This window comes from Channa argus, chromosome 18 (genome assembly GCF_033026475.1).
Source record: "Channa argus isolate prfri chromosome 18, Channa argus male v1.0, whole genome shotgun sequence".
Classification (NCBI taxonomy): domain Eukaryota; kingdom Metazoa; phylum Chordata; class Actinopteri; order Anabantiformes; family Channidae; genus Channa; species Channa argus.
In genome coordinates, this window is record NC_090214.1 from 5,321,019 (window position 1) to 5,348,741 (window position 27,723).

General features: G+C 41.5%; 1 protein-coding gene across 30 annotated transcripts in view; it reads right to left on the minus strand.

Annotated features, from left to right (window-relative positions):
* fnbp1b (formin binding protein 1b) overlaps window positions 1-27,723 on the minus strand; it is a 49,633-nt gene that overhangs the window by 16,537 nt on the left and 5,373 nt on the right. For 7 of the 30 annotated variants that reach the window (XM_067483509.1, XM_067483531.1, XM_067483530.1 and 4 more), the window contains exons 1-9: window positions 18,827-18,970; window positions 18,062-18,177; window positions 14,631-14,687; window positions 14,254-14,401; window positions 7,635-7,697; window positions 5,347-5,451; window positions 2,810-2,824; window positions 1,098-1,226; window positions 290-436 (exon numbers count right to left, since the gene is read on the minus strand). In XM_067483509.1, the coding sequence (XP_067339610.1) occupies window positions 290-436; window positions 1,098-1,226; window positions 2,810-2,824; window positions 5,347-5,451; window positions 7,635-7,697; window positions 14,254-14,401; window positions 14,631-14,687; window positions 18,062-18,177; window positions 18,827-18,868 (822 nt within the window). In that variant the 5' untranslated portion in view covers window positions 18,869-18,970. Of the gene's footprint in view, window positions 1-289; window positions 437-1,097; window positions 1,227-2,809; window positions 2,825-5,346; window positions 5,452-7,634; window positions 7,698-14,253; window positions 14,402-14,630; window positions 14,688-18,061; window positions 18,178-18,826; window positions 18,976-19,654; window positions 19,891-27,723 lie in introns of those variants that run through there. The other 23 variants (XM_067483516.1, XM_067483521.1, XM_067483518.1 and 20 more) reach the window with 11 other exon arrangements.

The following is a 27,723-nucleotide window of genomic DNA, read 5'->3' on the forward strand; positions in this document are numbered from 1 at the left end:
ATTTCTAGCCAACACAAAACGTAGCAAGCAGTGCAGGGGGGAAATACATCGTGAGCTCGTCGATCTTTCTAACTATGAAGGGGGAGGTCAACACACGAACTGAATCATTTTGCTCAGTTGCTCTCACTATAGGACACAGCCCTCCCACAGCCCTTTGTTGTCTCTATTATTTGTTTTTTAAAGCCCCCTCCTGATTACCAAACACCGTAACTGACACCCTGGCTGAGTGACTAACATGCCCCCATATGGTGGCGCGTGTGCAGATCTTAATCTGTATCTGTATACTCACAGTCTTGGGGTCGATGCACTCGGCAGCCTTCGTCATGCCGTCTAAACACTTCCCCACAATGGGCAGCACTTGGCGGTCCACATCTGCAAACGTCTTCATGCACACTCCCAGCCTATCAATTCTTCTCTCTTCCATGTCTTGAAGTTTCTGAAGGAAAATGCATTCATGGTGTCACGTAAGTTTTTACTGGCCCTCGTTACGGAGCGGGGGCTGAGCAGTGTTAGGGTTTGCTTTGAAAAATGATACAGTGAGTTTGGAATTGAACAGTCCTTGATATTGATCATCAGACATTGGGAACCCATCTGGTTAATCTCCTGCGTGCGTTTTCATTTATTTGAATGTCTTTTTTAAAAGCGCTCCAGAGGCGAAAACTCAAACACGATACAGTTTTTGTAATTCAGACTCACAACACCGTCATTAAAAACTCACAATCTCTCAGTAAGGCACAAAATAGCTTGTGCAAATTAACGGCACTCTTTATAATGATGTCTTTTTATCCTCAGTGTTTCCCACATGTCGAGAAGTTATTTTTAGTAGTTGACCCAGAGGGGGGGAGTGGGGGTGGTGGGCTGCACACAGCATTGAATTCTTGAGCCTGGTAATGATTGCACATGAATGCACCATTCTGGCTGACTTTTCAATACGTTGACACTTTTGGTTACATCTGATAGACAGAAATGAAAAAGAAAACACTTTGGGGTGAGGGCAAACTTATTTTTGGGGAGGGGGGGGATCTCTAAATAAATGCAATGTATGGGAAAGTGAAGCAACAAGTCAAACAAAAAAGGTCACACGTGCTTTTAATTACCTGGAATATGTTGGGAATTATTGTATAGTAATGTTCACTCTGCTCCTGGTTGAACTTCTGAAGGTAGGAGGCATATTCGGCCTTACTGTCAGCAGCCATCTGGTGCCTCATCTGAGCTTGCTGTCTTGCCTGAAGGAGAAAAAAACGTGCACAAACGTGCGCGTCAGACATGCTCTTCTCAATAAACCTCAGTGTCCCCTTTTAACATGGACATATGGGTTACACACACGCGCACAAACACTCACACGTACAGCCAGGGAATAAAGATCTACACATTTGTGTTCATGCGTGCACATGTACACACACAAACATGGACGCATGGTCACAGGTGCACGACCAAGTTAGGCATCAGCAGCAGCCTTTGGCATTAGACTAGATGTAGGCTACAACAAACATAACATGGGTGACAACCGCCTGCACTGGCTGCAGAATGGGGGGATTTGGATCTTGGTGGCCCACCAAGTCTGGTCTATCAGTAATGTTGATTATTATAAGCTAGTTCAGTCACAGGGAGCGAAGGCAGGCAGTCAGAAACACAGCAGGAACAGCCTATTACAGAGCCTCAGCAAACAGATGGAGATGAGATTATCTCAGCCAGACAGCATGTGTGTGTGTTGTTTGCGTATTTGTGCAGCTAAGTACTGTACTCATATATGTTTCCTTTTATTGAGATCTGGGGCCTGTCCACACACAAGTAGCCCTTTCATTTGTCCATCTATAACAAAGAGTCACCTTATGAACCTGTGACTGCAATGAGCCTTTGCTTGGATGAATGCAGAAGGGAAAGAGAAAAAAGAAACTGCAGCCATATACAGTAACTGCAGAGGGAAAACAACACTGGCCTGTCATAGTCTGCAAGGGAAGGATTCATCCAGTTCTCACCCACACATCAATCAGAAGCAAGCGCAGAGTCTCTCACAGTCCCACTAACACACATATGGGTAAGCAATAGATGACATAATAGCAGGAAAAGGAGGAGATCAGAGCCGAGACACTCGTCTGACACAAAGGTACATTATTTCCAGCACATGAGGGGTGACAATACCTCAATGGAAAAAAAGTTGCTAAAAAAAAAAAAAGTGAAATCCAGAGGAAAGCAAAAGAAAGAGCACATGTGAAAGTCCTGCTATTTAAAATCTAAGTGTAGGCCTGTGAGCATGCATTTCTGGCCAAGTGCAACGCTGAATGTGCTGAGAAATGACGAGGGCAAACAACATCACCATGGTGACCTGCCAGATAACGAAAGCCCGACGCATGTGGCTGTGCCTGCAGCCGCATCACATCCTGTTGTCATTCTCTGGAAATTACCCATCTTTCTGCTTCTTTTGCAGTGTATGAAGCGTTAAATCAATATGTATCTGACTGTGCATCGTTATGGGGTTTACAAACCAAAATGACAATGAGGGACAATAAGCATTAGTCTTGCGCAACATATTCAAGCCGTTCTTTCCTTCAATTGTCCTTACATCACACGTAGAAACCTCGGGGTGAGGAAGTGTTTAGCAGAAGACAGCGAGGCAAGCCACTGATCACGTTCAGACAGGACAGGGCGTGTTAACAGTGACCTGGTCGAGGCCTGTGTGTCAGACTAGACAGAAGGGTCTGTGTGTGTGTGTGTGTGTGTGTTTGTGTGTTTAAAGACACAAGTCGAGACAGTGTGTGTGTGTGTGTGTTCCCACAGATACAACAGGCTCTCTGTCCGCTGGACCTACCTTGTGGGAACTTCGCTTCAAGGCATAGCATAAGATAAATATACAAACACACACAAACGAGAAAAAAAGGTTTGTTAGCCGTTTACAGCTAAACGAAAGGCTGCATGGTTGCACTTCCCGGACCACCAGCTCAATCGTCAATCAAAAGAGGAAGGTGGTATCAGGGTAAACAATGGTACGGGTAACGTAACCTGCACAGGGGATGACATCTCATTTTTTTTGTCTGTTTTGGTTTTTGTCTTTTCTGATTTTTTATGACTGAGGATCGGCACTGTGAGAATCTGGGCTGTAGATCCAAACCCTAAAATTGAGGGATTTGTTTGCCAAAGGAGAAGAGGGAACAGTTAGAGGTTTGCTACAGCTGCACATAAAACCACAATACCTCAGCTTAGAGCACAGCACCTCTTTTTTGAGGGAGACATCCGTTTAGAGAAGCATATAACTTGTCAGATGCTCAGTTTCTGTGTTAGTCTTAGTGACAAGTTAAACAATGTCATTTCTTGGTTAGTAACCTATCAAACCTGAAGGTGGCCAGCAGCTGCAGAATACTAATGTGCACAATGCAAATATACACACTTCTTCCTCTGGTTGTGGCTGCACCAGACCTATTTACACCCAAAGGCTTTGGTCCTGACTACAACCCAAACGGGCTGAGGTGGTGACATGTGATACATTACATTACATTCGAAAATTACTGTTGACTGTGCAATTTTAACACGGTGTAGCAATGACGGCAATGGGATTTACATGCTTCTGAGATTAAGAGCTTTTTTGAACACCAAATGATATGCAGCAACACAACTCAAGTGTCTAAACCACAGACACATAACATACCAATAAAACACAGAGGTATGTTTTTTTTATAAATTCTCACATCGCAACCAACACTCAGAGCAACTACTATAAATAAATCATGTGTTATTAATTTCACACCCGTGGAAAAGAAAAAGGTGAAAAGAGCCACAGAGAAACGCATTGCAAATGATAGAGCTCATATTTTAGCCATTATCTAAGCACGTGTGTCCATCATGAATATAAAGCAACGCGGTAATGTTGGTATGTATGCATCGAAAAAGGACTCATGCACGCCTTGATTTAATTAACTTGTAAAGGACCAGAGAGGTTTTGTTTGTTTTGGCCCATTAACTGCAAATTCTCTTCATTTCCCAAATCCATAGCTACGGCTTTTAGATTCATTTCCTACAGTCATTAGTTTTCATTCATTATGCTACAGCTTGAAAAACAATTTAGGAGCATTGCCTTAAGAGGGTCTATGTAATCACTCAACTTTCCATTGAATGTAAAATGTGGCAGTTTCTCCCAATACAAAGTCCTGTAGCTGTTGTTCATGAAACTTACTAAGCATTTCTGAACATCCTAAAAGCACCAACAGGGGTTAGAGGTTAAGAACAGAAAACATTAATAGAAACTGGTGAGCAGAAATGCGAACTTGCACTAACGTAAGCGCCACCACTCGTATGGTCCCTTAGAAGTTGGATCCACTGGGGGCGGTTTTGAAGAATCTGCGTTATTAAAGGTCTATTTGCATTTTGACTTTGTGCAAAGTGAAACTAACTAAATGAGAAGCAAAGATAAAGAATTATTTCACTTCCTTATACAGAATTCTTTTTCTTCATGCCACAATAAATGGAATAACTGTATTCAGAGACAACACAAGTGTTGTTTGAAGATGGGGTTTTTTTCTCGAGCTGCTATGCCGGGTCTTTCCAGTTGACTTCAGTGTTAACCTAAGCCTATTGTAGCTCTTTGGCTGTGTGTCCAGAGTGCAGAAAGGCTCTTTATTCCCGCCAGTATTTGCATAATAATCGGGTCTGAACTGTGTCGACTCTGAGCTTGAGCTGTTCTCCAACAGCTGATGAAGCAGCATGAGCACGCGCTGCTGACCCATGATTCCTCGCGGCCGTGGGTTAAAGGCTGAGATTTTGAGGGTTTGTCTAATTGGTTATGACAACAGGAAATGACATCAGCCGTCGGCCCTGAGGGCTTTGGTCTACGAATCATGAGAATCCGATGATCGGCAAATGTTATTTAATGAAGAGGATGTATCGCAAGGAAACAAACCACATTTAAATTCTTCGCTGTTAAAAAGTAAAAGGAAATCCAGTTGAGACGTATGATTCACAATACACAAGCACGTGCCCGTTGTGTTGCTAAGGTCCGTTCAGCACAATAGAGTTTGGTGGCTGTTCTACAATAATAATGAGGACTCAGTGCTCCTATCAGCTTTGTTTAGCAGCCCGATCGCTACGCTGCTGAGACAATGCCAGCTTTTACACACAGTCCCTGGCATTAAATCCACGGTCACTCAATCTTTGGCGTCTTTTGAGCTCGGTGGAATGAGGATTCAGGGCTGGGGGACACGAAAGGGGAAAAGAACAACAGAAAGGAGACTGGTGCGCGCTGAGAAGAGGGAGGAAGGCCAGGCAATCGTGAGGGACTCTGTGATTTAAGCATTGAGGGTGTGGGACAAGCTCGCGTGGTCGGTGAGCGAGGCACAGGGGAGAGGCGACGCATACCTTTTCCACGTCAGCCTTGGTCACGTTAATATCGGCATCCATCCTCTCAAAGTACTGCTGGGCTTTGTCTGCTTCTTTACAGTCCCTCTCAAATCTTCTTTTACTCTAAAAAAAAAAAAACAACACATTTTAATAATTACAGACATCAACTTGACCTTGAAATAAGCATAATAGTGGACGTCATTATGTCTCCATATACGTCATATAAATATCATGTGCAGCATTGTGTGCAACAGAGGTCATTTTATGTCACTGACACAGCAATGGGCACTGACAAAGCCTGCAGCCTGCAGATTAAACAAATGTTCATAGTGGTTATTTGTGTCCAGAAAAACAACCATTCATCCAACCCTCTTCTGACCCCGTTAACCGAACAATTAGTGTTTGTTGGGCCGGCGTGCACTCTGAACTATGCCTATCTGCCTCACACACAATGAAATCATTGAGCACGCTGAGAAGTTTGAGGAGGACAAGGCAGTTATGAATGTCTCTCACACGCTCTTCCCCCGTCGAAGGGGCCAGGCAGAGATAAGAAATGGTGTTCTGTGCAGTATCTCTTTCACTAAAATAAATATAAAAGACACTCCTGGACCTGCTGCTATCTTGTTTTTAAGCAGAACTACACTAAAGAGGGACATAAAACCGCACACGGCTACGACTACAACACACAACTACAATCCAACGGAGAATTGAACGTTCTGAGGCAGCATTTTTTTGTTTGCTAGTTAGCTGAGAACCTGCATCCTCATACATTCTTAGCCTGTGCAGTCGCCATAGGCACATATGCAATAACACATTTATTAAAAGGCAGCTGTGGCTCCAACATAACCTTATGAATAGTGCATAATGTAGTTAATTTAGGAGCTTGCCCTGCTATTAGGTTATAAGGTTCGCGTGTCCTCTTGTTTCGGTTACAGACAGTTTGCCACCTCTTCTACTTGTTCCCCACTTGTTAATGATCAGGCAATATGGTTTCACCCTAAGTGTGTTTTAGTATCACGTGATGCTGATGACTGACTGAAAGCTTGCTGACAAAAGGATAAGAACATGAGCATGTTAAGGTCAACAGAGACTCTCTGACTGATTGAAATAAAACTGCACAATCAATCTTTATTTATGTAGCGCTTCAAAAGCAACCAGGAGTTGCACCAAAGTGCTTTCAAACAAATGAACAGAATATCTAAAACATGGCAATTTTTACGCCTGGATTTTGGAACTTTTAAAAAACGTTGACCAGATGTGCGTCATGTTTGGAGTTGACCATGAAGTGCTTTAAAAACCAACAGCAACAGTTATTACTTCACGTTTGGGGGTCTTGGTCAAAAGTCGAGCAGCAGCATTTTGATTTTGATCCGTTGGAGGCGAGAGAGTGAAGACTGGTTGACTCCGACATAAAGTGCATTGCAATAATCCAATCTTGAGCTGACAAAGGCATGGATCGCCTTTTCAAGACCTTTTTGAGATAAGAACGGCTTAAGTTTTGTCAGGAGGAGAAGCTGAAAAAAGCTTTTACAACAGAATTAATCTGTTTAATCAAATCTTAGGTCACAGTGAAAAATCACCCACCGATTCTTTACTGATGTACCACTTCTACCACACGCTGGCGCCATCTTGGATATGCTTTCCGTTGTTTATGTTTTTATTCTCCAGACTTGGACTTTGATGTATGCAATTGATTTGTTTTATTTTTTTCTATTAGGTTTTTTATAAAAAAGCTGGAATACTATGTTTTATATCAGAATAAATGTTGGATTTTAATAGTCATTTCAATTTGGAAACATTGAAAATATCTGCATTCCTCAATATTAGATCTTATCAGATCTTCCCATCTCTCTTTTCTATTGCTAAATAGCCTATTGTAGAAAACACTTACTGATCCCTGCACTACCAGGGTCACCCTGCCAAAGGTCACCCTGCCAAAGGTCACCCTGCGTGAAATCAAACATTTGCAACATTTTGGTGTCACTCTTTTCCACCAGTTGACTTTCGAATTGAAAGATTTGATTGCATCAAATCAAATGCAGGAACATTATTTTTATACACACGCATATATTTCTTGAGAGGGGAATATTAGAATAACTTCAAATTTCAAAAGGAATCTAATTCAACAGGTACAAATGATACTGGATTCCAATTTCATAAAATCCGATTTATCCACATTGTAAAATATATGTGTCACTATTTTTTTGTATTTCTCAACTTAGCAGGTTTAATACTGATATAGATTGAAAAGATATTAATTACAGCCCTTTGTAAGATGTATAATGCATCAGGTGGGGGTCACTTACCGCTTCCAGCTGTTTCCATGAGCTCTCAATGTGCTGCTGTGCTTTGCGCCCATCATGGAAGTACTGTGAGGGTGTAAGAAAAACCACAGAAATATTATCATGTTATACATAAGTTTATTTAAAAAGCAGGTCAATCTGACCTTAAATTAGAAAAAGAGGTTTAACACTTAACCATAAACATCCTAAGTATTACTCACACTGTGAGAGGAAAAAGGTGTCAGTTTAGAAAGTGGGACATACTCAAATATGTATGACAGAGTGTTTACATTAAAAAACACATTAATAAACAGGACCTCATAACCCAAAGGCCTAAATTTGTGCAAGCATGAGCAGATGGCAATATGTCTAGTCGACTGAGGAGCAACTGAAATGCCACCAGTTTAAAATGGGTATGTTCTACAACGCTACTGAATCAGTGATGCAATTTCTATAAAAGACTGATACTAAAAGTAAACTTAATAGCGGCTTTACATTTATGTTGAAATACCATTAAAACAAGAAGGGCAAACATATTTTAAATCAAGAAACTGTGACAACGCAGGGACCAATAACAGTGTGATAATGTCAAACAGATGCTGTATTACAGAGCTGCAAAGTCACATGTCCTGTACAGAGCAGAGCCCCAAAGGCACGGTTTGTGTTGGTAAATTTAGAAAGTCTTCTTTGTTTTCCCTTTGGTCCCCATGCAGACATTCAAGCCACAATGATTTTCGGAAGTCCAGTGAAATCTAATATCTGAGCAATGCCTTTGACAAGGAACACCTCTGTTCAGTCCAACAGGTAATAAACCACTCCAACGAATTTCTCTGCAGAGACCTGAAGAGTGGCACAGCTCTGCTGAGGGCAATCTGGGTGATCCCCTAACTTTTCCTTCGGAGCTACAGTGAGGTTCACATCTGTGGTTTGAAGAGTGTTGTAACGGTGTTGGTGATCCCCTAACTTTTCCTATGAAATCAATTTAGAATTTTACTTCTCTGTAGGAAAACAACTAACAATCCCAAGTTTCACACACTCATGCACTGTATCACATGTTCAGTTATATTAATTTGCAGGGACTTTCTTTTTCAGGACTGTTTTCTACATGAGATGTTGCACAATTAATTAACCCTTTTCTGTAATGGCATAATTTTGTCTGTTATGTAAATGTATTCCTCTTTGTCCCTTCAGTTACCTGTTGGACTTCCCCTTCCTGCTGTGGCAAAAATAGGGGGTTGAGGGTGGAGCATATACATAATTCTAATAATTAAAGTTATAATTTAGAAATTGGTTAGTTAGTAACTTTTGCTTGAAATGCCCTGATGCCTTGCTTTGTGAAGCTTACAGTAGTCATACTATGAGATAAGTCCACGAGGAGCCAGACTTTGTGATGTAGGAGGAGTGAGACGTGCCACAATGGATTTGGACATGTGTGGCATATTGGACAAGGCAGTGGCAGCTGCTGATCTAAACTCACACAACGCATACGCTGTGTGTTTCTGTGAAAGGCCTTTCTTGGCCTACCTCACACCAGGGGACCAGAGAACTTGGCCTGAAGCGGAGCCCATCGGATCCCAGCCAGACCCCCAGGAAGTGAAAACACAGAGCAGCAATTCTAAACCTTTATTGCCTCTAAATTAGTTTGTGATTGCTTATAAAGCATACAATCGATTCCTCCATTGCATGTGGTCACATTAATCTGGCAAAAAAATCCAAAGAGAATCTCTTTAAAATGAAGACGACATAAAGAGTTCACTATCAATGCGGTATCCCCTGGTTACTCAGCCTGCGGAAGCAGGACTGAGCGGCTGAGCAGAATAACGATGCTGCCATTATAAAGAATAGAGAGCTGCTGCTTATACTTCTCTGGAATTTCCGTGCTTGGACATCACTAGGAAGTCCTGAGTATTTTTGCGTATTAGCTAACACACAAGCAAGAGATGTGATATTAGGACAGATGCAGGAGACTTTGATGTACATTTCACCTGAATAACACTGGACATGGAAGCAGTTAGTGAAAATGTGCCCCGGTTAACCTCAGGTAGTCGCACTTCTCATTTCCCAAAGTTTTGAGGGAAGCTCAATAAAATAAGGAAGTGCTCCAGTGTTTCAGAGGAAGTATTTGATCTCTAACAGAAAACAAGACACCGTGGAGCCATTAGTGTAAGTCCAGTCCGACTAATGTTGGACTAATAATCAAGCATTTTGTTTCTTCCTTATCTGAGAAGACCTTTAAATTCCTCTTAGATTAGAACAACTCTTAGCAGCGATGAATTCTGCAAATATGTCCGGCTATATAAAGCTTGGACACCACAAAGCTTTTTTCAGAGCACTCGCTATCAGATCCGGTGACATCATTGTTACCGTGACTCGTTCTTTCAACCAAATATTTGTCTCCATAACAACATTTCTGACAAACAGCCAACGTCGGATGCTGTCTGCATCAGCAAATCTTCCTTCACTGTGAGGATAAACAAAGTGACACTCTTGCCCAAACACCTCCATCAGATTATTAAATCCAGCAGGAAGACGACTGTCTTCCAAATGCATTGTGATTGCATTGAGCAAAACAAAACCAAGACATATAAATGCATTAACCTATCAACCATGGGATGCAGGTATACATTAAATGCTGCAGCCATTTAATCAGATGTTGTGCACCTCAGACTTGTGGTACAGGAAACAGTAGACACGTCTTCAGTCGGCTCATCCCTCTCAGTAACAGCATGTGACTGCTTACAATGTCAGGACATCTGGGGGACTTCAACAGGTCAGTGACCTGATGGTGCCACTCTCCATTACCCAGGCATTTGAAAGACAGCAAGAGGGAGGAAAAAGCTTGCAGTAACACACCAGCAAATTCTTCAGCAAACATCGACTACATCAGCATAGTTTTAATATTTACTTAATAATGGGAAGCTGGTGTGCTCATCATTTCAATCAGTGATATTGTAGCATTCTTCTCTGTGTGCACAAACATTGCCATTAATAAATTTGAGTGTATTCTGGCGTTTCCTGTAGCCTCTTTCCGCTTTCACCCCCGTGACAGAGTGAGCTAAGGTAACACAGATATGCTGATGAGGCCAAGTACGGCACAAACACTGTGTGACTCACAAGTTCCTCTCTCCATGAATAGATGAATTAATTTGTCCTTAACAAAACAAATACATGATGCCTTCTGACAAATATGAGAGGACTAAAAATCTCAATTGAGCACCACATTTGAACTTTAACTGTTGTCAAGAGGAGACTGTGTACTTCTGTACACACACACACACAGCTTCTAAGTGATACGTTAGTCACACATTAACATGACTCAGTTCACAGACATGTGCACCTGAAGTCCTGCACAGTTTGTGTCAACACCTCTATAATCATTAAGTACAAGAAACAGCCAGAAGTCACACAAGATCTATACACAAGAGAGACAATTAAAGCTTGTGAAAGCTCCACTGAGAGTTTTCTCCTCATGTTTGAGGAGACAAACAGACAAATCAGAGTGATATTGCAGAGGTTATTCATAATGTGCATGTGAGTGCAGCAGCTATGGGAACCCCCAACGATCAATTCTCCCACTCAGCTTCCTATTTGTCTTTTCGCTCAAAGCAAGAAGGCACATGAGGCCAGAGAGACACATTGTTTTAACACTGTGGTTGCCTCTCTCCTCTCTGCCTCTAAGAGTAAAATGAGGGCAGCATCCTCTGCCAAGCTCACCTAAAGAGGTTTTCTCAGGCATTGTGGCTTCCAGCTGAATTTTCAGTAAATGCAACGCCCGTATTCCTGGCTTTGGCAGATAAATAAGATGTATTCTTTTTGCTTTGCACTTTTTCGGGCTGGCTGAACATGCTGGATTGCACTAAGATAAGACAGATAGCACTTCCCCCACAACTACAACACAGAATTATGTGCTGTGTTGCACGTGAAAGTGGGTAACAAGCACAAAACACAAGTAGAAGTTAGAGAAGTGAGCCGGAAGGTCACCAGTTCAATCAAAATCTGGACACTTGTCTCCTCCCTCATCAACAGCACCCTCAGTGCCCTCAGGTCAGACTGGTTGCACAGGTGTGAGTGTGATCAGGGCAAACCATCATCCCAAGAACCAACCTCTGAATGCATTCCTCAAACAAGTAATGTCGATACATACACTAAATCTTTTATAGTGGCATTTATAAAAGATGCATGGGCATTCTTGGGAGGTCTTGCAAAGTGTTTAACCGTCTTTATCAGTCCTCGCTAGAGAGGACACCTAAGCCCTGGTGAGGACGCCTTATTATGATCCCTCAGCACAATCAAAGACCAGTGAGAGTTTAGTGAGGCTCTTTATCTCATATTAACCCTGCCTGTCACGATCCTGTTCCCTGTGTTTGGTTTGTCCCTGTTTTCCCCAGCTCCACTTCCTGTCTCCAGCTTTTATTGTGTAGCCCCTCTTGTCTTTAGTGTAAGCCCCTGATTATTTTCACCTGCTCCCCGTCCTTTTAAACCTTGCTTTCCCCTCTGTGCCCTGCCCGTTCGTCCTTTGTTGTTAACATTGTGTTGCATGCCTCTGGACAGCAAGCCCCCGGATCTTTTCCCTGTTTGGACTCCTGTTTCTCTGTTCCGCCTGTTCCCTTTATTTGTACTCGTCTGTTTGGTCTGAAGCCTGATTATTTATTTATCCATGTCTGTCAGCTTCGGTTTAGACCTCTGCTTATTTATCTATGTTATTTTACTTTTGCATAGTGAGTCTTGATTGATATTAGTTCTGTCTTATCCCTGTGAGTGTGCACAACGTTTAGTTTTTGTCTAGTCCTGATCCTGGTTGTTTAGTATGTGCGGACCCCTTTTTGGTTAGTTGCTGTTTTATCTGACATTCACACCGTGTGTATGTCTGTATGTATGTATCCATCCCATTTCCCTGTTCCCGGCACAGTTTTAGTTTAGTTATCTTCTCCCACTTCTGCATTTTGGCTTATGTTCTGAGTTACAGTTTTAAATTAAATTTTCTCCCAATCCCTCACAATAAAGCCCTTTTTAGTTTGAATTCATGCCACTTCCACACGTGCCTTCATAATTATAGGGTAATCAATTAATTAGGTTGCATTAAATGAGTCAGGTTTTACTTTTATGAAAATACAAATTAAAACCAATGAAACCTGTGCCACCCCAAGCCGAGCTTAGAAGAGGTCCACTCAGTGAAGTAGCAAAGGGAGGGGAGGAGAGTTGCAAATCAACCCCACATGGAAACCTAATGGCTATTGTTAATAATATGTTCTCCTGGTGGGTTTGTAGTCTGGTTTGGACCTGCTCCATTAAGATCCCCAGGATAAATCCAGAAGGTTCTGACCCTCCTCTAATCCCACTGTCTGGTTTTACCTGCACTGCCCTGTCTCACGCGGGCACAAATACAATGAGCTACAACAAAGAGAAAACCTTCTGGTGGTGCTTAAAAATTCATGTATATCAAACCAGAGAAAAATACAGGTGAAGTCACAAGGCACGACTGCTTCCCTCACACATCACACAACACTTTCTCAGAATATAGTAGTAATGACTAAATATACTGACAACGCAAATGTTTTTCTGATATACAAAACAAAAGGTGAAAGGTTATTTTAGCAGTTTGGCTTATTCTAAGTAGTCTTTTCAACCTTTGAACAGAGTCAGCCTACATCGATCATGAGTATGTTGTGTCCTATTGAATTGAAACTGGCTGAAAATAAAAGTCTTTTCTTAGTGAGTACACTGTGCTGAATACTATTCGCTCAGCGCCTTCAAATGAAATGATCCTCTGTTCACAAAATAAACTCCAAGTTATGGGGTCATGCTGTGAAGGGAAACCCCCCTGCACTGTTAACTGCAGCAACACTTCTGTGGGATTCACAGGCACATGACAAGCTTTTCATAATGTCAGCTGCAAAAAAACATGAGAAAACAAAGGAAAAGATCGGATGCAAAGTTTGTGAGGGCGACATGGTCGGGGAGATAAAGGGATGGAGAGAAGGGTAAAGAAGTGAGATTTGGATAAATAAAAGGAAAAGTGCAGCGACGCGATAAGGAAGAGGAGTGACATCGTGCAGTCTCAGGGAAGCAGGGGTTCAGAGACAAATCTGGACATTAGAGATGTTTGCCAAATCAAACCAGGCCTTGAGGGTCTGCTGAATTTGCTTTTGGGAACTGGTGGAAATTCCCGTCCCTTCTGCATTTGCTGCCGCTAAAACAGAGTTGAAAACCAATAATAATGGGAAGCAGGACTTCCCGTATTTAGGTAGGGTGCAGCAACACTGACGTCCCCAATGGCATACTAGAAAGCTTTTTAGTGCACCAACTTTTACTATGGGGTTTTAAAGAAAGACAATTACATTTATAATGATGTAATGTAGTTTACTGAGATGACTTTGTTCAATTAAAAGCCCTCAGTCACGTTCTGCAGTTCTGATGAGCCTTTGGATGCATATATATATTCAGTATCAGTTCACAGAGAACAGAGAATGCTGAGGAATGGGCTGCTTCCTTTCTTCTACACCAGTATGGCTGTTTCCCTTTAAAGAGTCTATGTGCTAGTGTCCAAGGACCAGGCATAGGACTACTGACAGGATTATGTGGACACATTTTAAATAAATAGCTAAAAAAAAAAAGTCAGCGTGAATATAAAAACTTGTCTCACCGATTTTCTCTCGCCCTTGAGGTCCTGCAGGAAGCGTGAAAGCTCAGTGATGATTTGAGATGTCAAGTTCTCCGCTATAACTTCGTGCTGACCCGCGTAGTCGTTTAACTCGTTAAGCGCCGTCACGAAGGCTCGACAGAAGGTGTACCTGACGAAACACGGGAAGCGATGTCAGAGGGGAACTGCTGTGGGAGTTCTGGCTGAGGCGTACACGAGGAAATCAATACCTCATCTGCACCAGCAGATTCAAAATGGCTTACTATGTTGTTACATCATTTGTGTTTTACGTGGCTGCTCAGATCCAGGAAATACATCAATCATATAGGTGTTATATCATGACTTCTTTAAATTTTATGTGTTAGGGTCCTTTAACTCACTTGCTCTCCTCCTCTTCTCGTGAGTTCTTCTTGGGTTGATACTTCTTTGATAAATTCCTGTGAGGACAAATAGTTAAGCATTGTCAGACATTTCTTACTGCATCTTTACAAAGAGCCCAGTCTTCAGACGAGAAGTGCACCATTCCCATTATATCTCTCTGACACTGCCCTGATGGAGCTGCCAGAGGATCATCCAGTACACCATTCAATTCAGCAGAGTGCTTTCTCCTGCTGCTACTACATCCCCTTCCTTTCTCTTTAGGTCATAAATCATTGCCCCCAGGAGTATGCATGCAGAGCCAGTCATAGAGACACACGCATGCTTTTCTTATGCTACCATTGGCCTTTCTTTGACACTGACTGAATGCTAGTGGCACAAGATGAGAGCCGGAGAAAGGACAGGAGGAGAAGGAAAACGTAAGACATAGGATGAATAAAAATATGTCAACCATCTTTGTGGTTACAACAGGCTTTTAATCCCCTTCTTTCCCCCTAGGACCTGTGCTGTTGTTCACAAGCTACAGGACATCTTCTCACATTTGTTTCAACACTACGGTGTGACACACTCACCACCCAAATGTCCGTCTGTCAGCAAAACATAATAACACGGGCTGTGCTCGGATGAATTTGGGGGGGAAACATTGTGGACTTTGTCTAATTAAAGAGCACTGTTGTCAAGTTAAAGCTGAAAAACCAAGTGGCCCAATAAACAGATTGGCACAAAAATTAAGAGCCATGTTTGGTTCACTTGATTTAGAGGAAATGGGAAAATAATATACTGAGACTGTGACTAATAGTGAGTCATACTGTAAATGTCCAGTCCACTGATAAATGCTACAATAAATGTCATGACATCTTGAAACAAATATTAGTTCATATTAAAAAAAAAAAACACTACCCCTCTCCACATGTCAAATCTGCACCAAAATGATGATTGTAATAATAACAGTGAACTGCTTTGGAATGGCTGATAACAGTCAGGGGCACTTTACTCACTGACAGAATCTAAATGATTTTGTTATACATCTTGTAAAACCTTATACTTAATTCCTGTCGAAATTAATAATGTAATTTGTGTAAAAAAAAAAAAAAAAACATAGACATATGTGTCTGCACTCCATCCAGCACTCTGCCCACATCCCCCACGCTTGTCTTCTCCTCCCTGGTGATGCACTTGCTCTGTTGCTAGGCAGATCTCTTTCTCTCTCTCTCTCTCTCTCTCTCTCTCCTTGCCTGAGTTTTCCAGTCGTCATGTGTCACTTTATGCACCCGCTCACCTTAATAACATATTTAGGGAACGTGTCAAAACTAGTGCAGGATTAAATGCTACGCTGCGCAATAAAGTGCTGTTACTGTAAGCGCATGTTTGTGTACACGTCCAGGTAATGACTCCCAGTCTGACTGGATGCTTACTGGATGAACATGTCTTTACACACTATTTGATAAAATAGTCTACCAGGATGTTACTGCTGCTTGTTATGGATTATGGCAGACTGAAACGTAGGGGAGGAGGAGGACGCATAGGTATTAATATATTGCCCTGCAATGACTAGACTGAGGCATTGTGCATGTTTACACCAATGCAATGGAAGAGGATTATTCGTGGATTAGATTAGTGGGGAGTGTGGCTGGTATGGTGACAGAAATGGTAGTATAATAGCCATACATGGCATTTTCGCACGAGGGAACTTAAACGGGTAAGCAACACCCATCATTAATGATATTAATTACACCTTTGCTTTACTTGTTATGACAGGTTAAAACAGGACAAGAGAAGAAGAAGAAAAGAAGGGAAAAACCTCCACAGCAACACAGACGAGAGACCAAAGGGTCAATTCCATTAGTGTATTAGATCTAACTGCCACGCGTTCCTTTTGGTTCACTTGTTAGATTAAACCTGCATGACCTAAGTTGATTAAATAGGATAATTAGTGCTTAGGTATGGCCCAGGAGAACCACAATAGAGGGGCAGGGTGTGTTGGAAAACACGGGAAAACTGTATGACTCAAGCAATCCAGTCTGTGCATCCTCATTTTGTATTTTTAGCCTCTTCTGACAAGAGAAACAATGTAGACCTATGAGTGTGTGTGTGTGTGTGTGGGTGTCTGTGTGTGTGTGTGTGTAGACTAGATAAAACATCCGCACTATCTGTGGGAGCCTAAATTTCAAGAAGAGTCTTCCCCATAATATTTGTTGAAGAAAATCCAGAAGTTGCACACATAAACAAATGAAAACTGCTGTGGTAAAAGAGTTTCGACTGCTTTTAAATTCTTTCTGTTGACAGTTAATTTGCTTTTAATAAACCTGATAGTGTTTCTCCTGACTCCAGTGCTTAAAAAGAGAAAGAGCAGATACGATTCTAAATTCTAAATTTAACGTCTGAGTGGGAAAAAAATGCATAGGTCAGTTTTCTATGAGTTTGTGTTAAAGAGTGAAAAGTTCATGTGTGTGTAGGGGTGTGTGAGTAATGCATGCATGTAAACACAGACAGCTAGTCCTATTATCTCAAGCTGATTTAATTCTCGGAAAGAGGAGTGGTATGGTCTGTGGAGGATCTACTTCAGGGGGTTGCTAGGTGAATTCTGAATTGGTATTGGCTAGTCCCTATGAAATGGGGGGGGGTTACGTCAATACTTAGAGCATTAGCCATAATGCTGGACCTCTTTAAAGATGAGGCTTATGGATTTGTTGAGTATATCCCACTCTGTTGGGATGCAGGAGGCCTCAGGAGATAGGTCATCTCCCTACAGGACTGCTCATGCTCTCATCACTATCTTTAAAAATCCCTGGCTGCACCAAAACAGTGTGTGTGGAGTGAACTGGAGGGGGCGGGGCCAACAATAGTGAGTGGAGGGGGGAAAAAAAAATCTAGGTCAGACCTAGGGTTGATAAGGCTGATACCTCCTGGTCTCCATGGAAACACAAGATCCCCCCCCCTCCCCCCTCCACACACACACATGCAGGCACACACACACTCTGACTTCCTCTTGCCTAAAGGTGAAGCCAGCACCATCAACAGAAAGCATGCATGTGGGAGAGACAGTGAGAGAGAGGTAGACAGACAAAAAAATGAAAAGGATGGAGAGTGAAGAGACATCCTCTTTGAGTGGTTTTTGTAGAGTTGCACATGCATGAAGCAATTCTGATTTCTTGCAGAGAAGCAACACGGACAAAATAATGGTGGTTTTTGTTTGTTTGTTTTTGGCAGAGCAATGTACAGTATCACTGCTAATTTACTGCTTGTCATATGAGAATTCATGTTTCTGTTTCCTCCCTCCACAGGAAGGTCAGAGGTCAGGGTCAGTCTCTTCTTTCAAGGACAATTCAGTCGGTCAAATCCTGCTGCAAAGAGAGGGGGTGGGGGTTTCTTTTCCTAATTCATCTGGATGCAAAGGAGCCCAGCAGTCAAGCAAGTCAGCTTGAGTACTCACCTAATTTGTTTTGCATAGTTAATTTCAATCTCCGATCTCTCTTTGACAAATTTGGAGTACTTCTCCACGTATTCGATCCCCCACTGTGTATGCTTCTCCAAGTTTTCAAACTGATCCTGCAGATGAAGAAAAATAAGTAATGATTAAATCACTGAAGGAAGACAGTAGTCAATCATCATTAGCAACACAGAAAGAACAGCTTACGCAAACTGACATCACATATTACATCTATTACATCTAATTCATACTTTTCCTGATCACTTATTAAAAGTTCAGCCCCTACTCAGCCTTGTACTTCATTTTCTATGGGAATATTGAGCACCTAAACAACCCTGTACTCAAGTGATATACATGTCAGTCAGTGTTTCCAGGTCCACCTTACAATGTACATATTACAAAGGTTGGCCCTAAGACATGGCCATCACAAGCTGTGAGGAGCTTTCTCGACATATTCTTAATATCCTTGTAAAGTGAGGTCCAACACAGAGACTCCGGCAGCCTGCACTACTGATAACCAACCACAGCTGTTCCACTGAACTCATTATTCATTTGTTCATGACTTGTGAGGAAAAACTGAGCCTTTAGTTGGCTGAGGTCACATGTTGAAAAATATCAGCTGAGAAAAGAGAGCACTTCATCTGAAATATCAATTAACTCACAGACATACCACAGCTAATAGAATCCAAATGAGCATCCTGCAACAGTGTTGGTATAATCTTTAAGATGAAGTACAAAAAAAACCAAAACAACAACAACAACAACAACCTTGGTGTGGCTCCAACAGTCTCCCATTCTCTCCTCTATCATGTCTGGATTGTTCCTGAGTACAGCTCCTCTCTGGCACGACACGCTTGAGCATGTGAGGTGTCAAAGCAAAACGGTTCTAGCTATTGTCTGAGCAAACCATGCAACATACACTACGGCTGCTTTAAGCACCTTTGCAAAAAAACATTTTTACATCGACGGCACAGGAAATGGTTGTGGTGAGGAAAAGCTTGAAACTGAAACTAACCTTACATAGTCACTGCAGCACCTAAAGGTAAGTGTAGCTTAATCATAGAATAAAATTGTGCTGCAGCTTTACTGAAACCACATTATTTCATAACCTAAATCTTTTGGACACCAACAAACAGCATTCACTAATTAAACGCTTCAGTAAAACAATAGAGTTTAGAGTGGGTGTTGGGGGGTGGGGGGAGGGGGTTCCACTGTGCATTGTTAGTCAGTTTCAATGAGGAATCACTCATCAACAACCCACTCAACAAAAGAATGACAAGATAAAACCAAACAATTAGATGTTTTCCTGCTATAATGACATAATTACTCAACCTCGTCACTTCTCATCTTTATTTGTCTTTGATTTCAGACACCTCTTTGTTGTTTTTCTTGTTGCACCAACAAGCTTCCCTTTCCTTCTAATGTCCAAAAGCACTCCTAGAACCAGGCACCTATTAAAGTTGCTAAAGTGACAGCTTTTATCTCATTCTAACCAGACACACAGAAGAATCGGCACACGTCACTGCAGCCACATCACACGGATTAAACCCTCCTCATTCTAGCGCTCACTCCTCCACACACATAACTCAAGATTACCTTTCTCTGCAAGGGCAGCATCTTAGCCAGTAATGAGACGCCAAATCCAGAAAACGTCCATCCAAACAGCACAACAGAAAGGCTGATATTAGGTTAGAGAAGCCACCCACAAGACCATTTCCCAGGTGTTCAAAGCGAAATAAGCAGAAGATGTCTCTGGGTTGGAAACAATATCCGCTGACCCCTGTCGAGCACAATTAACAAAGAAAGTGCAGGACTGTAGCAAGTAATTCCAGATTGTCTGGAAGCAGCAAGAGTCCCATAGAGCAGGGGAGGAACCGATGCAGCACTCGCTCATCTAAACCCTCACTGTGAATCTGGGGTCAAGGCTGCTCACAGCATTCAGGCTTAATGCTCCATCAGGCGTAAGGTGGAATAAGTGGGATGGGAGGGGAGGGTAGTAGAGGGAGAGAGAGAGAGAGAGAGAGAGAGAGAGGAAAAACAGAGGGAGGGAGTTTGAAAAAAGTGCAGGATTACATGGGTGGGGATTAAATTGGGGAGGGGGGGGCTAGTTTATGCTGCAGGGGCTTTCCTGTCCCCCCACCTCACTTTGGTCTACTGTAAAAATCTATCTGTAATAACACAATAGCATAAAGACTATGATAACAAATAGGATGAGTCACTGTCAGCTATTGAATCTCTGCTAACATCAGATAGAAGAAACAGCTGCTCGGGTGAAATGGAAAATTCATTGACAACACAATTCCCCAGCATTAAGAGAGAGCACAGATTTATAATTTATGATCCAGAGGAGGAGAAATATCAAGAAAAACAACACATTGCGGGAAAGTGTGTCAGACGCGAAGATACTCTTACATTTTTAAGATTTTTATTTCTGCTTCTCTTACAATTGTTTCTAAATCCAAAGAGCAAGATAAAGATTTTTTTTCTTCCTTTTATTCTAGGCCCCTACCTTTTTTTTTCCCTCTGTAATGAAAATTATAAACAGGCACGATGCTTGATATTCACAGAAAATATTCACAGCAAGAAAATGGTCATTTAGCAACAGTGTAAAATGACTCCACTTTGCAACTGCTAAGTCTACAGTATGTGCACTGCATGCAAATTATACAGTTTCAGGTGTTCTGTCCATGCACAGGATTTCTTTGTGTATAACTCCAGCTCCTGCTCTGGACTTCCATTCTGTCATCTGTGGCCTCTGACACCTGACCTCGTTCCCACAGGAGGGAACAGAGGAGGATCCCTTCAGGAACGAACCAGCCCTACTCTGCTTGTTATTTCAGGACCCCATCCAACTCACTGTGATGCATGTACTATTGTGGTAGTACTTGAATCAAAAGAAATAGAACTGCATAGCTAAATATTGTTTTTATTATCCAGGAACTGGGAAACTGTTTCAAAAATAGAACAAAAACTACGATTCCTGTAAGTTGTGCCTATGTGCTGTAAGAAAACAGATTTATGATTGTTTAAGGATCAGCCCCCTGACCTCCAACCCTTCCCAACTGCAGAGGGGGATTAGGCTGCAGTTTAGTGGATTGGAAATAATGCGCATTATTTAGCTACTTTGCCAGATCAGGTCTTTTGATTTCAACAATATTGGTTTGTCCTCTTTACTCTTTGATCAGCATTGGAGAGACACAAGGTTGGACAGTTAGAGGGCAGAGGTGAGCCTGGTGCAGGCAGACATTGCCTCATATTAATTCCTTGTTGGGGTCATTTCTGCCCCCTTTCAATTACAGTTAATGACCTGGATAAGGGTTCTCCCATTCACTATCCAACTGAGCTGCTGCTTGGATCTAAAAACACTTCCTGATCACTGAGAACAATAAAAGTGTAGGGCATCTGAAAATTCTGCAGTGAGCATACGACAAAAAATTTCATAAATCCATCTTTAATCACATTAAAATCAAATGTTCCAAACTGAAAATCACTCTCTTTACACTATCAGAGCTGTGTAAAGTTACTGCTAATGCCATCACAATATCCTGTATCCTGATGCCACTGCTTCACAATAAAAGCATTATGGCTTTTATTGTGAAGCAGCCCTAAAAAATGTGTTTGTTTGTGACTGTGGTTACTGCCAAATGGGACTGTATATCAATACAAGACATTCTTTTTCTTCGGCAGATCATTTTTAATTGTTGCAAAGGGAGTAAGAGAATTATGCCAGTACACTTTTAAAATGATTAACTGTGATTCTGCGGTATTAGTTTGATTTAAGAGCGGAGAAATTCCACATTCTCTTTATGACAAGTCTACATTTATGGATATTTCTACATATCTATGTGTGTCACGTTCACAAAAGCAAATTCATTTAATATGCATTAAGGCTTTTTTTTTGTATTGCAGTAGGAAGATTATCCAATGTTTAAAATTCTTTTATTCCTATTATTAAGTATAAATATAAATTACTGTACAGGTTTCTGTGTTCAGCTTTTAGTCTTTATTAAAAAACGGAGATATTGGAAATTAAATAGAAACTAGTAAAATATTAAATACTAAATGCCGGATTTTTTTCAATAAGAGGATATAATTATTATTTGGATTTAAGAAAATTATGTATTGTAGACAAAAATATATTTTCGAACAAGATAAGGGCAAGAAATTAAGATTATGAAGAACGTTCAAAGAGATCAATTGTTAGGTTTTCCTGACAAAGATTCAAAGATTCAGTGGGCAGAGCAACTCGAAGATAAGGTCGCTAATACTGTTTTTAAAACCTCTGAACAAGCGCTCCAGGGGGCATTTCTGGTTTTATTAGAGTCCTAACACAAAAATTAATAGCTCATTAAAGAAACAAGAGAAGACTTGAGCAATTTCTCTGTCGACTGAATGACAAGAACAGACACCGGGGAAAGTACAAAGCTGACTAATGTGCTAAAAAGATGTTAGATGCAGATGTAATTAACCAATATGCCAACACAAGTGACTGCAACAATATTACAAGAACATGTGATTTCCTTCGTTTCCTTTTTTTTTAAAAAAAGTAGAGTTTCCAATTGATTTAACTGGTTGTGCAACAGTGAACAGATTTCAGATGAAATTCACCAAGAGTCCCACCAAACCAATGGAGACATAATGATTCTGCGTTGCCTGAAAAAAGAAATGGGATTCACAATATCCAAGAGAAATCAGCCACAACGACATTTTGAACCTACAAGTAAATATTATGTGTTTCATTGCGGCTGTAAATGTCTTCTAACAATGAAGATGTACCTTTAATCTTAAACAAACTTGTCTTCAAGCCCTCGTAACCAAGTTTCATACACACTAAAATCAGTTTCAGGCCAAGTTAAAGAAACAGAAGAGTAGGGGGATTATAGACGGAGGCTGAAGAGACACTTGTTCTGCTGGAGGAAGGACAATGGGACAAGGGACTGATAGTTGCTTTTATTTTAGCAAAGAAAGTAGATTTGTTTAAGGGGGGATGGTTCAAGCTTGTGCTAAAAACATTTAGCTCCTGAATAAGCTCACTTTCAATTCTTCTGGTCCATAAACTGTAAAATGAAAAAAAAAAAAAAGAGAGAGATGTGTCATAAACTATGATGAAAGTACCGTCACACCCAGGGCTACGCCTCTTCAGTTCAATCTCTTCTCTTTAATCTGAGAGAAGGTGGTGTCAGTGTGGTTTTTAAGTTCTTGTCTATTAGAATCTTTATAGCAAAGATGAATAAATCACTTCAGGCATTTTAAAAAGAACAAGGCCAAGAATGAATTTATAAGGTGCTATTTGTTAAGCTGTGAGGGTCAGATAACAGACAGACACCCTGACTGTTCAAGCAAAACCGCAGCCACGTCTCACTGAATAAATGAAAGGGCTCATGTTAAACTGGAAAATGTTTTGAAGTTGTTCTCTAGGTGATTAGTAGGACTCACCAGAGACACGACTCCGAACTACTGTGAAGCAGGACTACTGAAATCCATGGTTGTCCATGAGTCGTGCATCATACCAAAGTGTCTCACGACAGTGGGCGTCCAGCGGCAAGAACAAATATTTGGGGTGGGGATGCCAAACCCTCGATCGAACACACACTGAGCTTTGTCCAAGGAAGCGAGGCGGAACAATGCCGCCATAGCAAAGTGTGGGCTGGCTGCCATAGACAATCCACAGGCAAAAGGACAGTAGCATCCCACACAAAAAAGTCCACGTGATCACACATAAATGAAGACGGATGATCATGTGCTGGCCCGCTGAACAGAACCATTTCGCTACTGGGTATTAAATGTCGAGATGGACTTATTGGCCCCACGTCTTTTCACTATCACTGTGTAGAATCGGTTATAGTTTCAGTATATGCAAAACATTTCTATGAAAAAACCAAATACTCACACAGACTCTCACACACAAACACATTTTTGCAAGTTATGAGCAGCGGTTTGAGCCAATAGTTGACCTTATCAGTAGTAGCTCTTGTTTGCATGCCATGTAGATATTTATAGAAACAACACTTCAGCCAGTCTGAAATTTCAGAATGTGTGTCGCTGTCTGCACACACGTGTCATGCTTCTGGGTTTCTTGTCTTGTCCCTGCCTCTGCCCAATACTGGTCACTCTCACTTTGTTCATGTCACTTAATGGTCGCAATTCACTCAATAAGACAATACTCCACCACCGCTTCTTTACAGTGGTTAAGCAACAGGAAATAGCTGCCTCTCAGTTGTGAGTCACATTCACTGGAAGGCTGGTCAACTCATTCATGGATATTGAGAAACTGTCACGGCTGCATTTTCAGACCCTGCCCTCAAAACAATGGAAACTCTTTTCTTTACATGGATATTGAGAAACTGTCACGGCTGTCACGGCTGCATTTTTGGACCCTGCCCTCAAAATAATGGAAACTCTTTTCTTTACACACCGCGTCTATTCCCCCTCACTGCTCACTTACAGCACTGGTCATCTTCATCTGCAGCAGCACCTGCATACACTCTTCACAAGGGCTGAGCTGGTGCTGTTCCTTTTCTGCTTTCACAGAACGAATGCCGTCCAGGAAAAACAAAAACTCACTTTTCCTGCGCAACGTGGTCATGGTTGTTCTTGAAACAGGAAAGTAGAAAAAAGGGCCGGGGAATGAAGTTAATCCGTTGGAGATCGACAAAACACGCTGGAGGAATAGGTTTTGGTTTTAGGACTGGGTCCACACACATCCTATATGCTCATAATGCCTAAACCAAAAACATATCCGAACCCACAAAGAGCATAACGTACAACGACAGGCAACAGAAATGTTGCAACCTTGGTTAAATTATATTGTTATTAATCTGATTACTATAGCTCCCTTGCAAATGCCCTCACCGCCCCAATAAGCTGTTCTGTGGATTAATCCTACTAGGCCAGCAGACACATTAGCTATTGTTCCTGTTGAGCTGTTTTCATGCTCCTTGGAGGATAAAGTTCTGTAATTCTTATATAACACATTCTCTGGACTTAAGGGGCATTTGGAGCCTAATTGGAAGCCAAATATAAGAACCACAGTGACACATTATACACTTAATTATGTAACTACTTAACAAACTCAACGGACGGTGACACCTGTCCTCAGTTGTCTGCTCGTACAGATGCTACAATGTACAAGGTGCAGCTCAATCTATGTGCTGACATGACAGTAGGTCAATAAAATGTACCTTGCCAATAGGTGTCAGTCCGGAAATTTAATGATGGCTGCCACGGATCTAGTGGAATGTGAGAAAAACAACATAAACATACAGCGTAGCTTATAATTAAGTCTGCTGGCAATCATGTTGGTAGCAAATGAGAGACTAGATTAAACATATTTGTATTTAAAGTGTTTCACACTTGCACCGAGCTGTGTGACTTGCTTCGAGTTGCAGTTCATAAATAGATCAGTCTGATGCTTTTCCTGCCGGTGTCATGTTAGGCTTCTCTTCTTGCATTGCCTCTTTACTCACTACTGCTACAGCTTAATATGTAACTTAGCTTCAGACGAACAGAGTCAAAACACTCTCTTGAGTCGTGCCATAGTGGGACACCCTTTATTGCATTGCGAGAGTGTGGTGCTCTTTGCGTTCATTTAGCTCATTTAGCTTTTACAGTACACAAAGGTACAGAGATGCTCAAGAGACTAGACATCTCAAACAAGTCTCCTCTACTTACACCACACACATTTTGAGTTGGCTTCGCAACTCCTTAGACGCTGTTATTGTAATGGATGAAAAGTCGACACTTTAACCTGCTAACAGCCCACAAGCACTTTGAGAGAAAAGCTCTATTCTCTCTTGCAAACAACAAAAGCTTTATGCTGATGTTGCTACATTTATATTCTTTTTTGGTGGAGAAGGGGGAGGGGGGGGGCGCATTTAAGGCCTCAAAGCACTGGGAAAGCACAAATACTTTTACTGTCTCATGAAAATGAGCTCGAAGTCCTTGGGTGGTGGTTTTATGCTGGCAGCATTAACAGTTTTTCAGTCTCTGAATTGTGTGGCAGCGCTCTCACTCCACCCTGCACGTCTCATTTCAGGATGTGAGTAAAGATGCTGCTTTTTAAGAGGCAGCCTGACATGACAAGTTACTCACCTTGGAGAGACTTGGATCTTAATGTGTTTAGTGCACTTTAATGTTGTGTAGGGCAACGGGCAAATCTAAAATTCAAATTGATTTAATTAATTTTATATCCGTCCAGCCCCACTGGTAAGCAATGCAGTCTTTTTTCTGCTGAGGGTTCACTCCAACTCAGGGGAGGCAAGCAAAGCTGCATTTGAAATGGAATAAAGCCGGAGCACAGAAGAGGAACTGATGGATATAATTTCAGTGGCATTAACTGTCAAAATTATTTCTTAATACAATTAAGAACCTCCACCCTTTCTGCCTGGCACCTGCCCCATTGATACATTTCCATATGCCTCCAAACTGCAACATGTAGTGTTCTGCCAGGAGTCTCTCAATAATGACAAAAATGAGAACAATTCTTCAACTGTTCAGGAAAATCCTAAGGGCAGAAGCATAAAACAACCATCTTTATGCAAAAAAAAGCTTCAGTTTAATTTTCACCAGCACAAACAAGGTAGTAAACCTACACAATGAAGCGAGAAGAAAAGAAAATCAGAAAATCGTGCACTGGCTGAAGGAGACACGGGGTGTTATATTTTCATACCAGTGGGAGACAAATGTGTGGAAACTGCATTGCTGCACGAACCGGTTTTCATTATGGCTTTGAATCATTTCAAACTAAGCACCCATGAACTAACTACTTCAAAAGGTTCCCGTGATACTGACCGTGTCCACTGACCACATCTGGTATCCTTTTTCAGGAAGCAAAACGACCAACCATCACTGTCGCACAAGCTGCAAACCGACTGTTCACAGGGCTCAGAAACATCCCTGACTTTATGATCACAGAAGAGGACAGATGGAGAACTGAGATAACGGCGCCAATCAAAATTTACACTAGCATCTTTAGCACTGTAGGACACAAGCAGCCAATAGTTGTGTTTGATCTGTGCTGCCACATCCAATTGCTCTTTGAGGATAATAAACACAGGCTGCAAAAACCCTCCATAACAATCAGCAAGAGAAAAGGACAACTTCTCTTTTCTTTCAGTCTGAACGCTAAGTTAGAGATTGTGTCATGTCCTTAATCACACCGCGATGTTTCCTGCTTATTTGTCATTTGCTACCTGTAGAGATGAACATGCTCATGCAGAAAATTTGAAATTTGTGCTGGTTGCAATGTATATTATGCAGAGCCTGAGCCATGAAGAATATTTAAAATACTACACATTTTTTAATGGCTAGACGGTAGACAGATATTGTCTGTTGTTGCTTTACAGTAATACTAATTTCAGTGGAGCCCCTTTTATCACCATCCTCTGCCTTTAATAGCCATAAAACAGCCAAGCATATAGTAACATGACAAACTTTTTATTAGTGTAACTTATTAGTGTTGATCTGCTAAGTAAAAGTCCAAACTGTCCCATCCTGAGGAACACGTGACACTTACAGTATGTAGGACAATACAGCAGTAATTAGGTCGACTGTGAGGCTAAGGTGACACAATGTAAGAGGACATGTGACTATGGCCCTATAGGGCAATAATTTTCACTTTTGCGGCAACGATTAGACGCTGACTTCACAAAATACCAGAAGAGGCA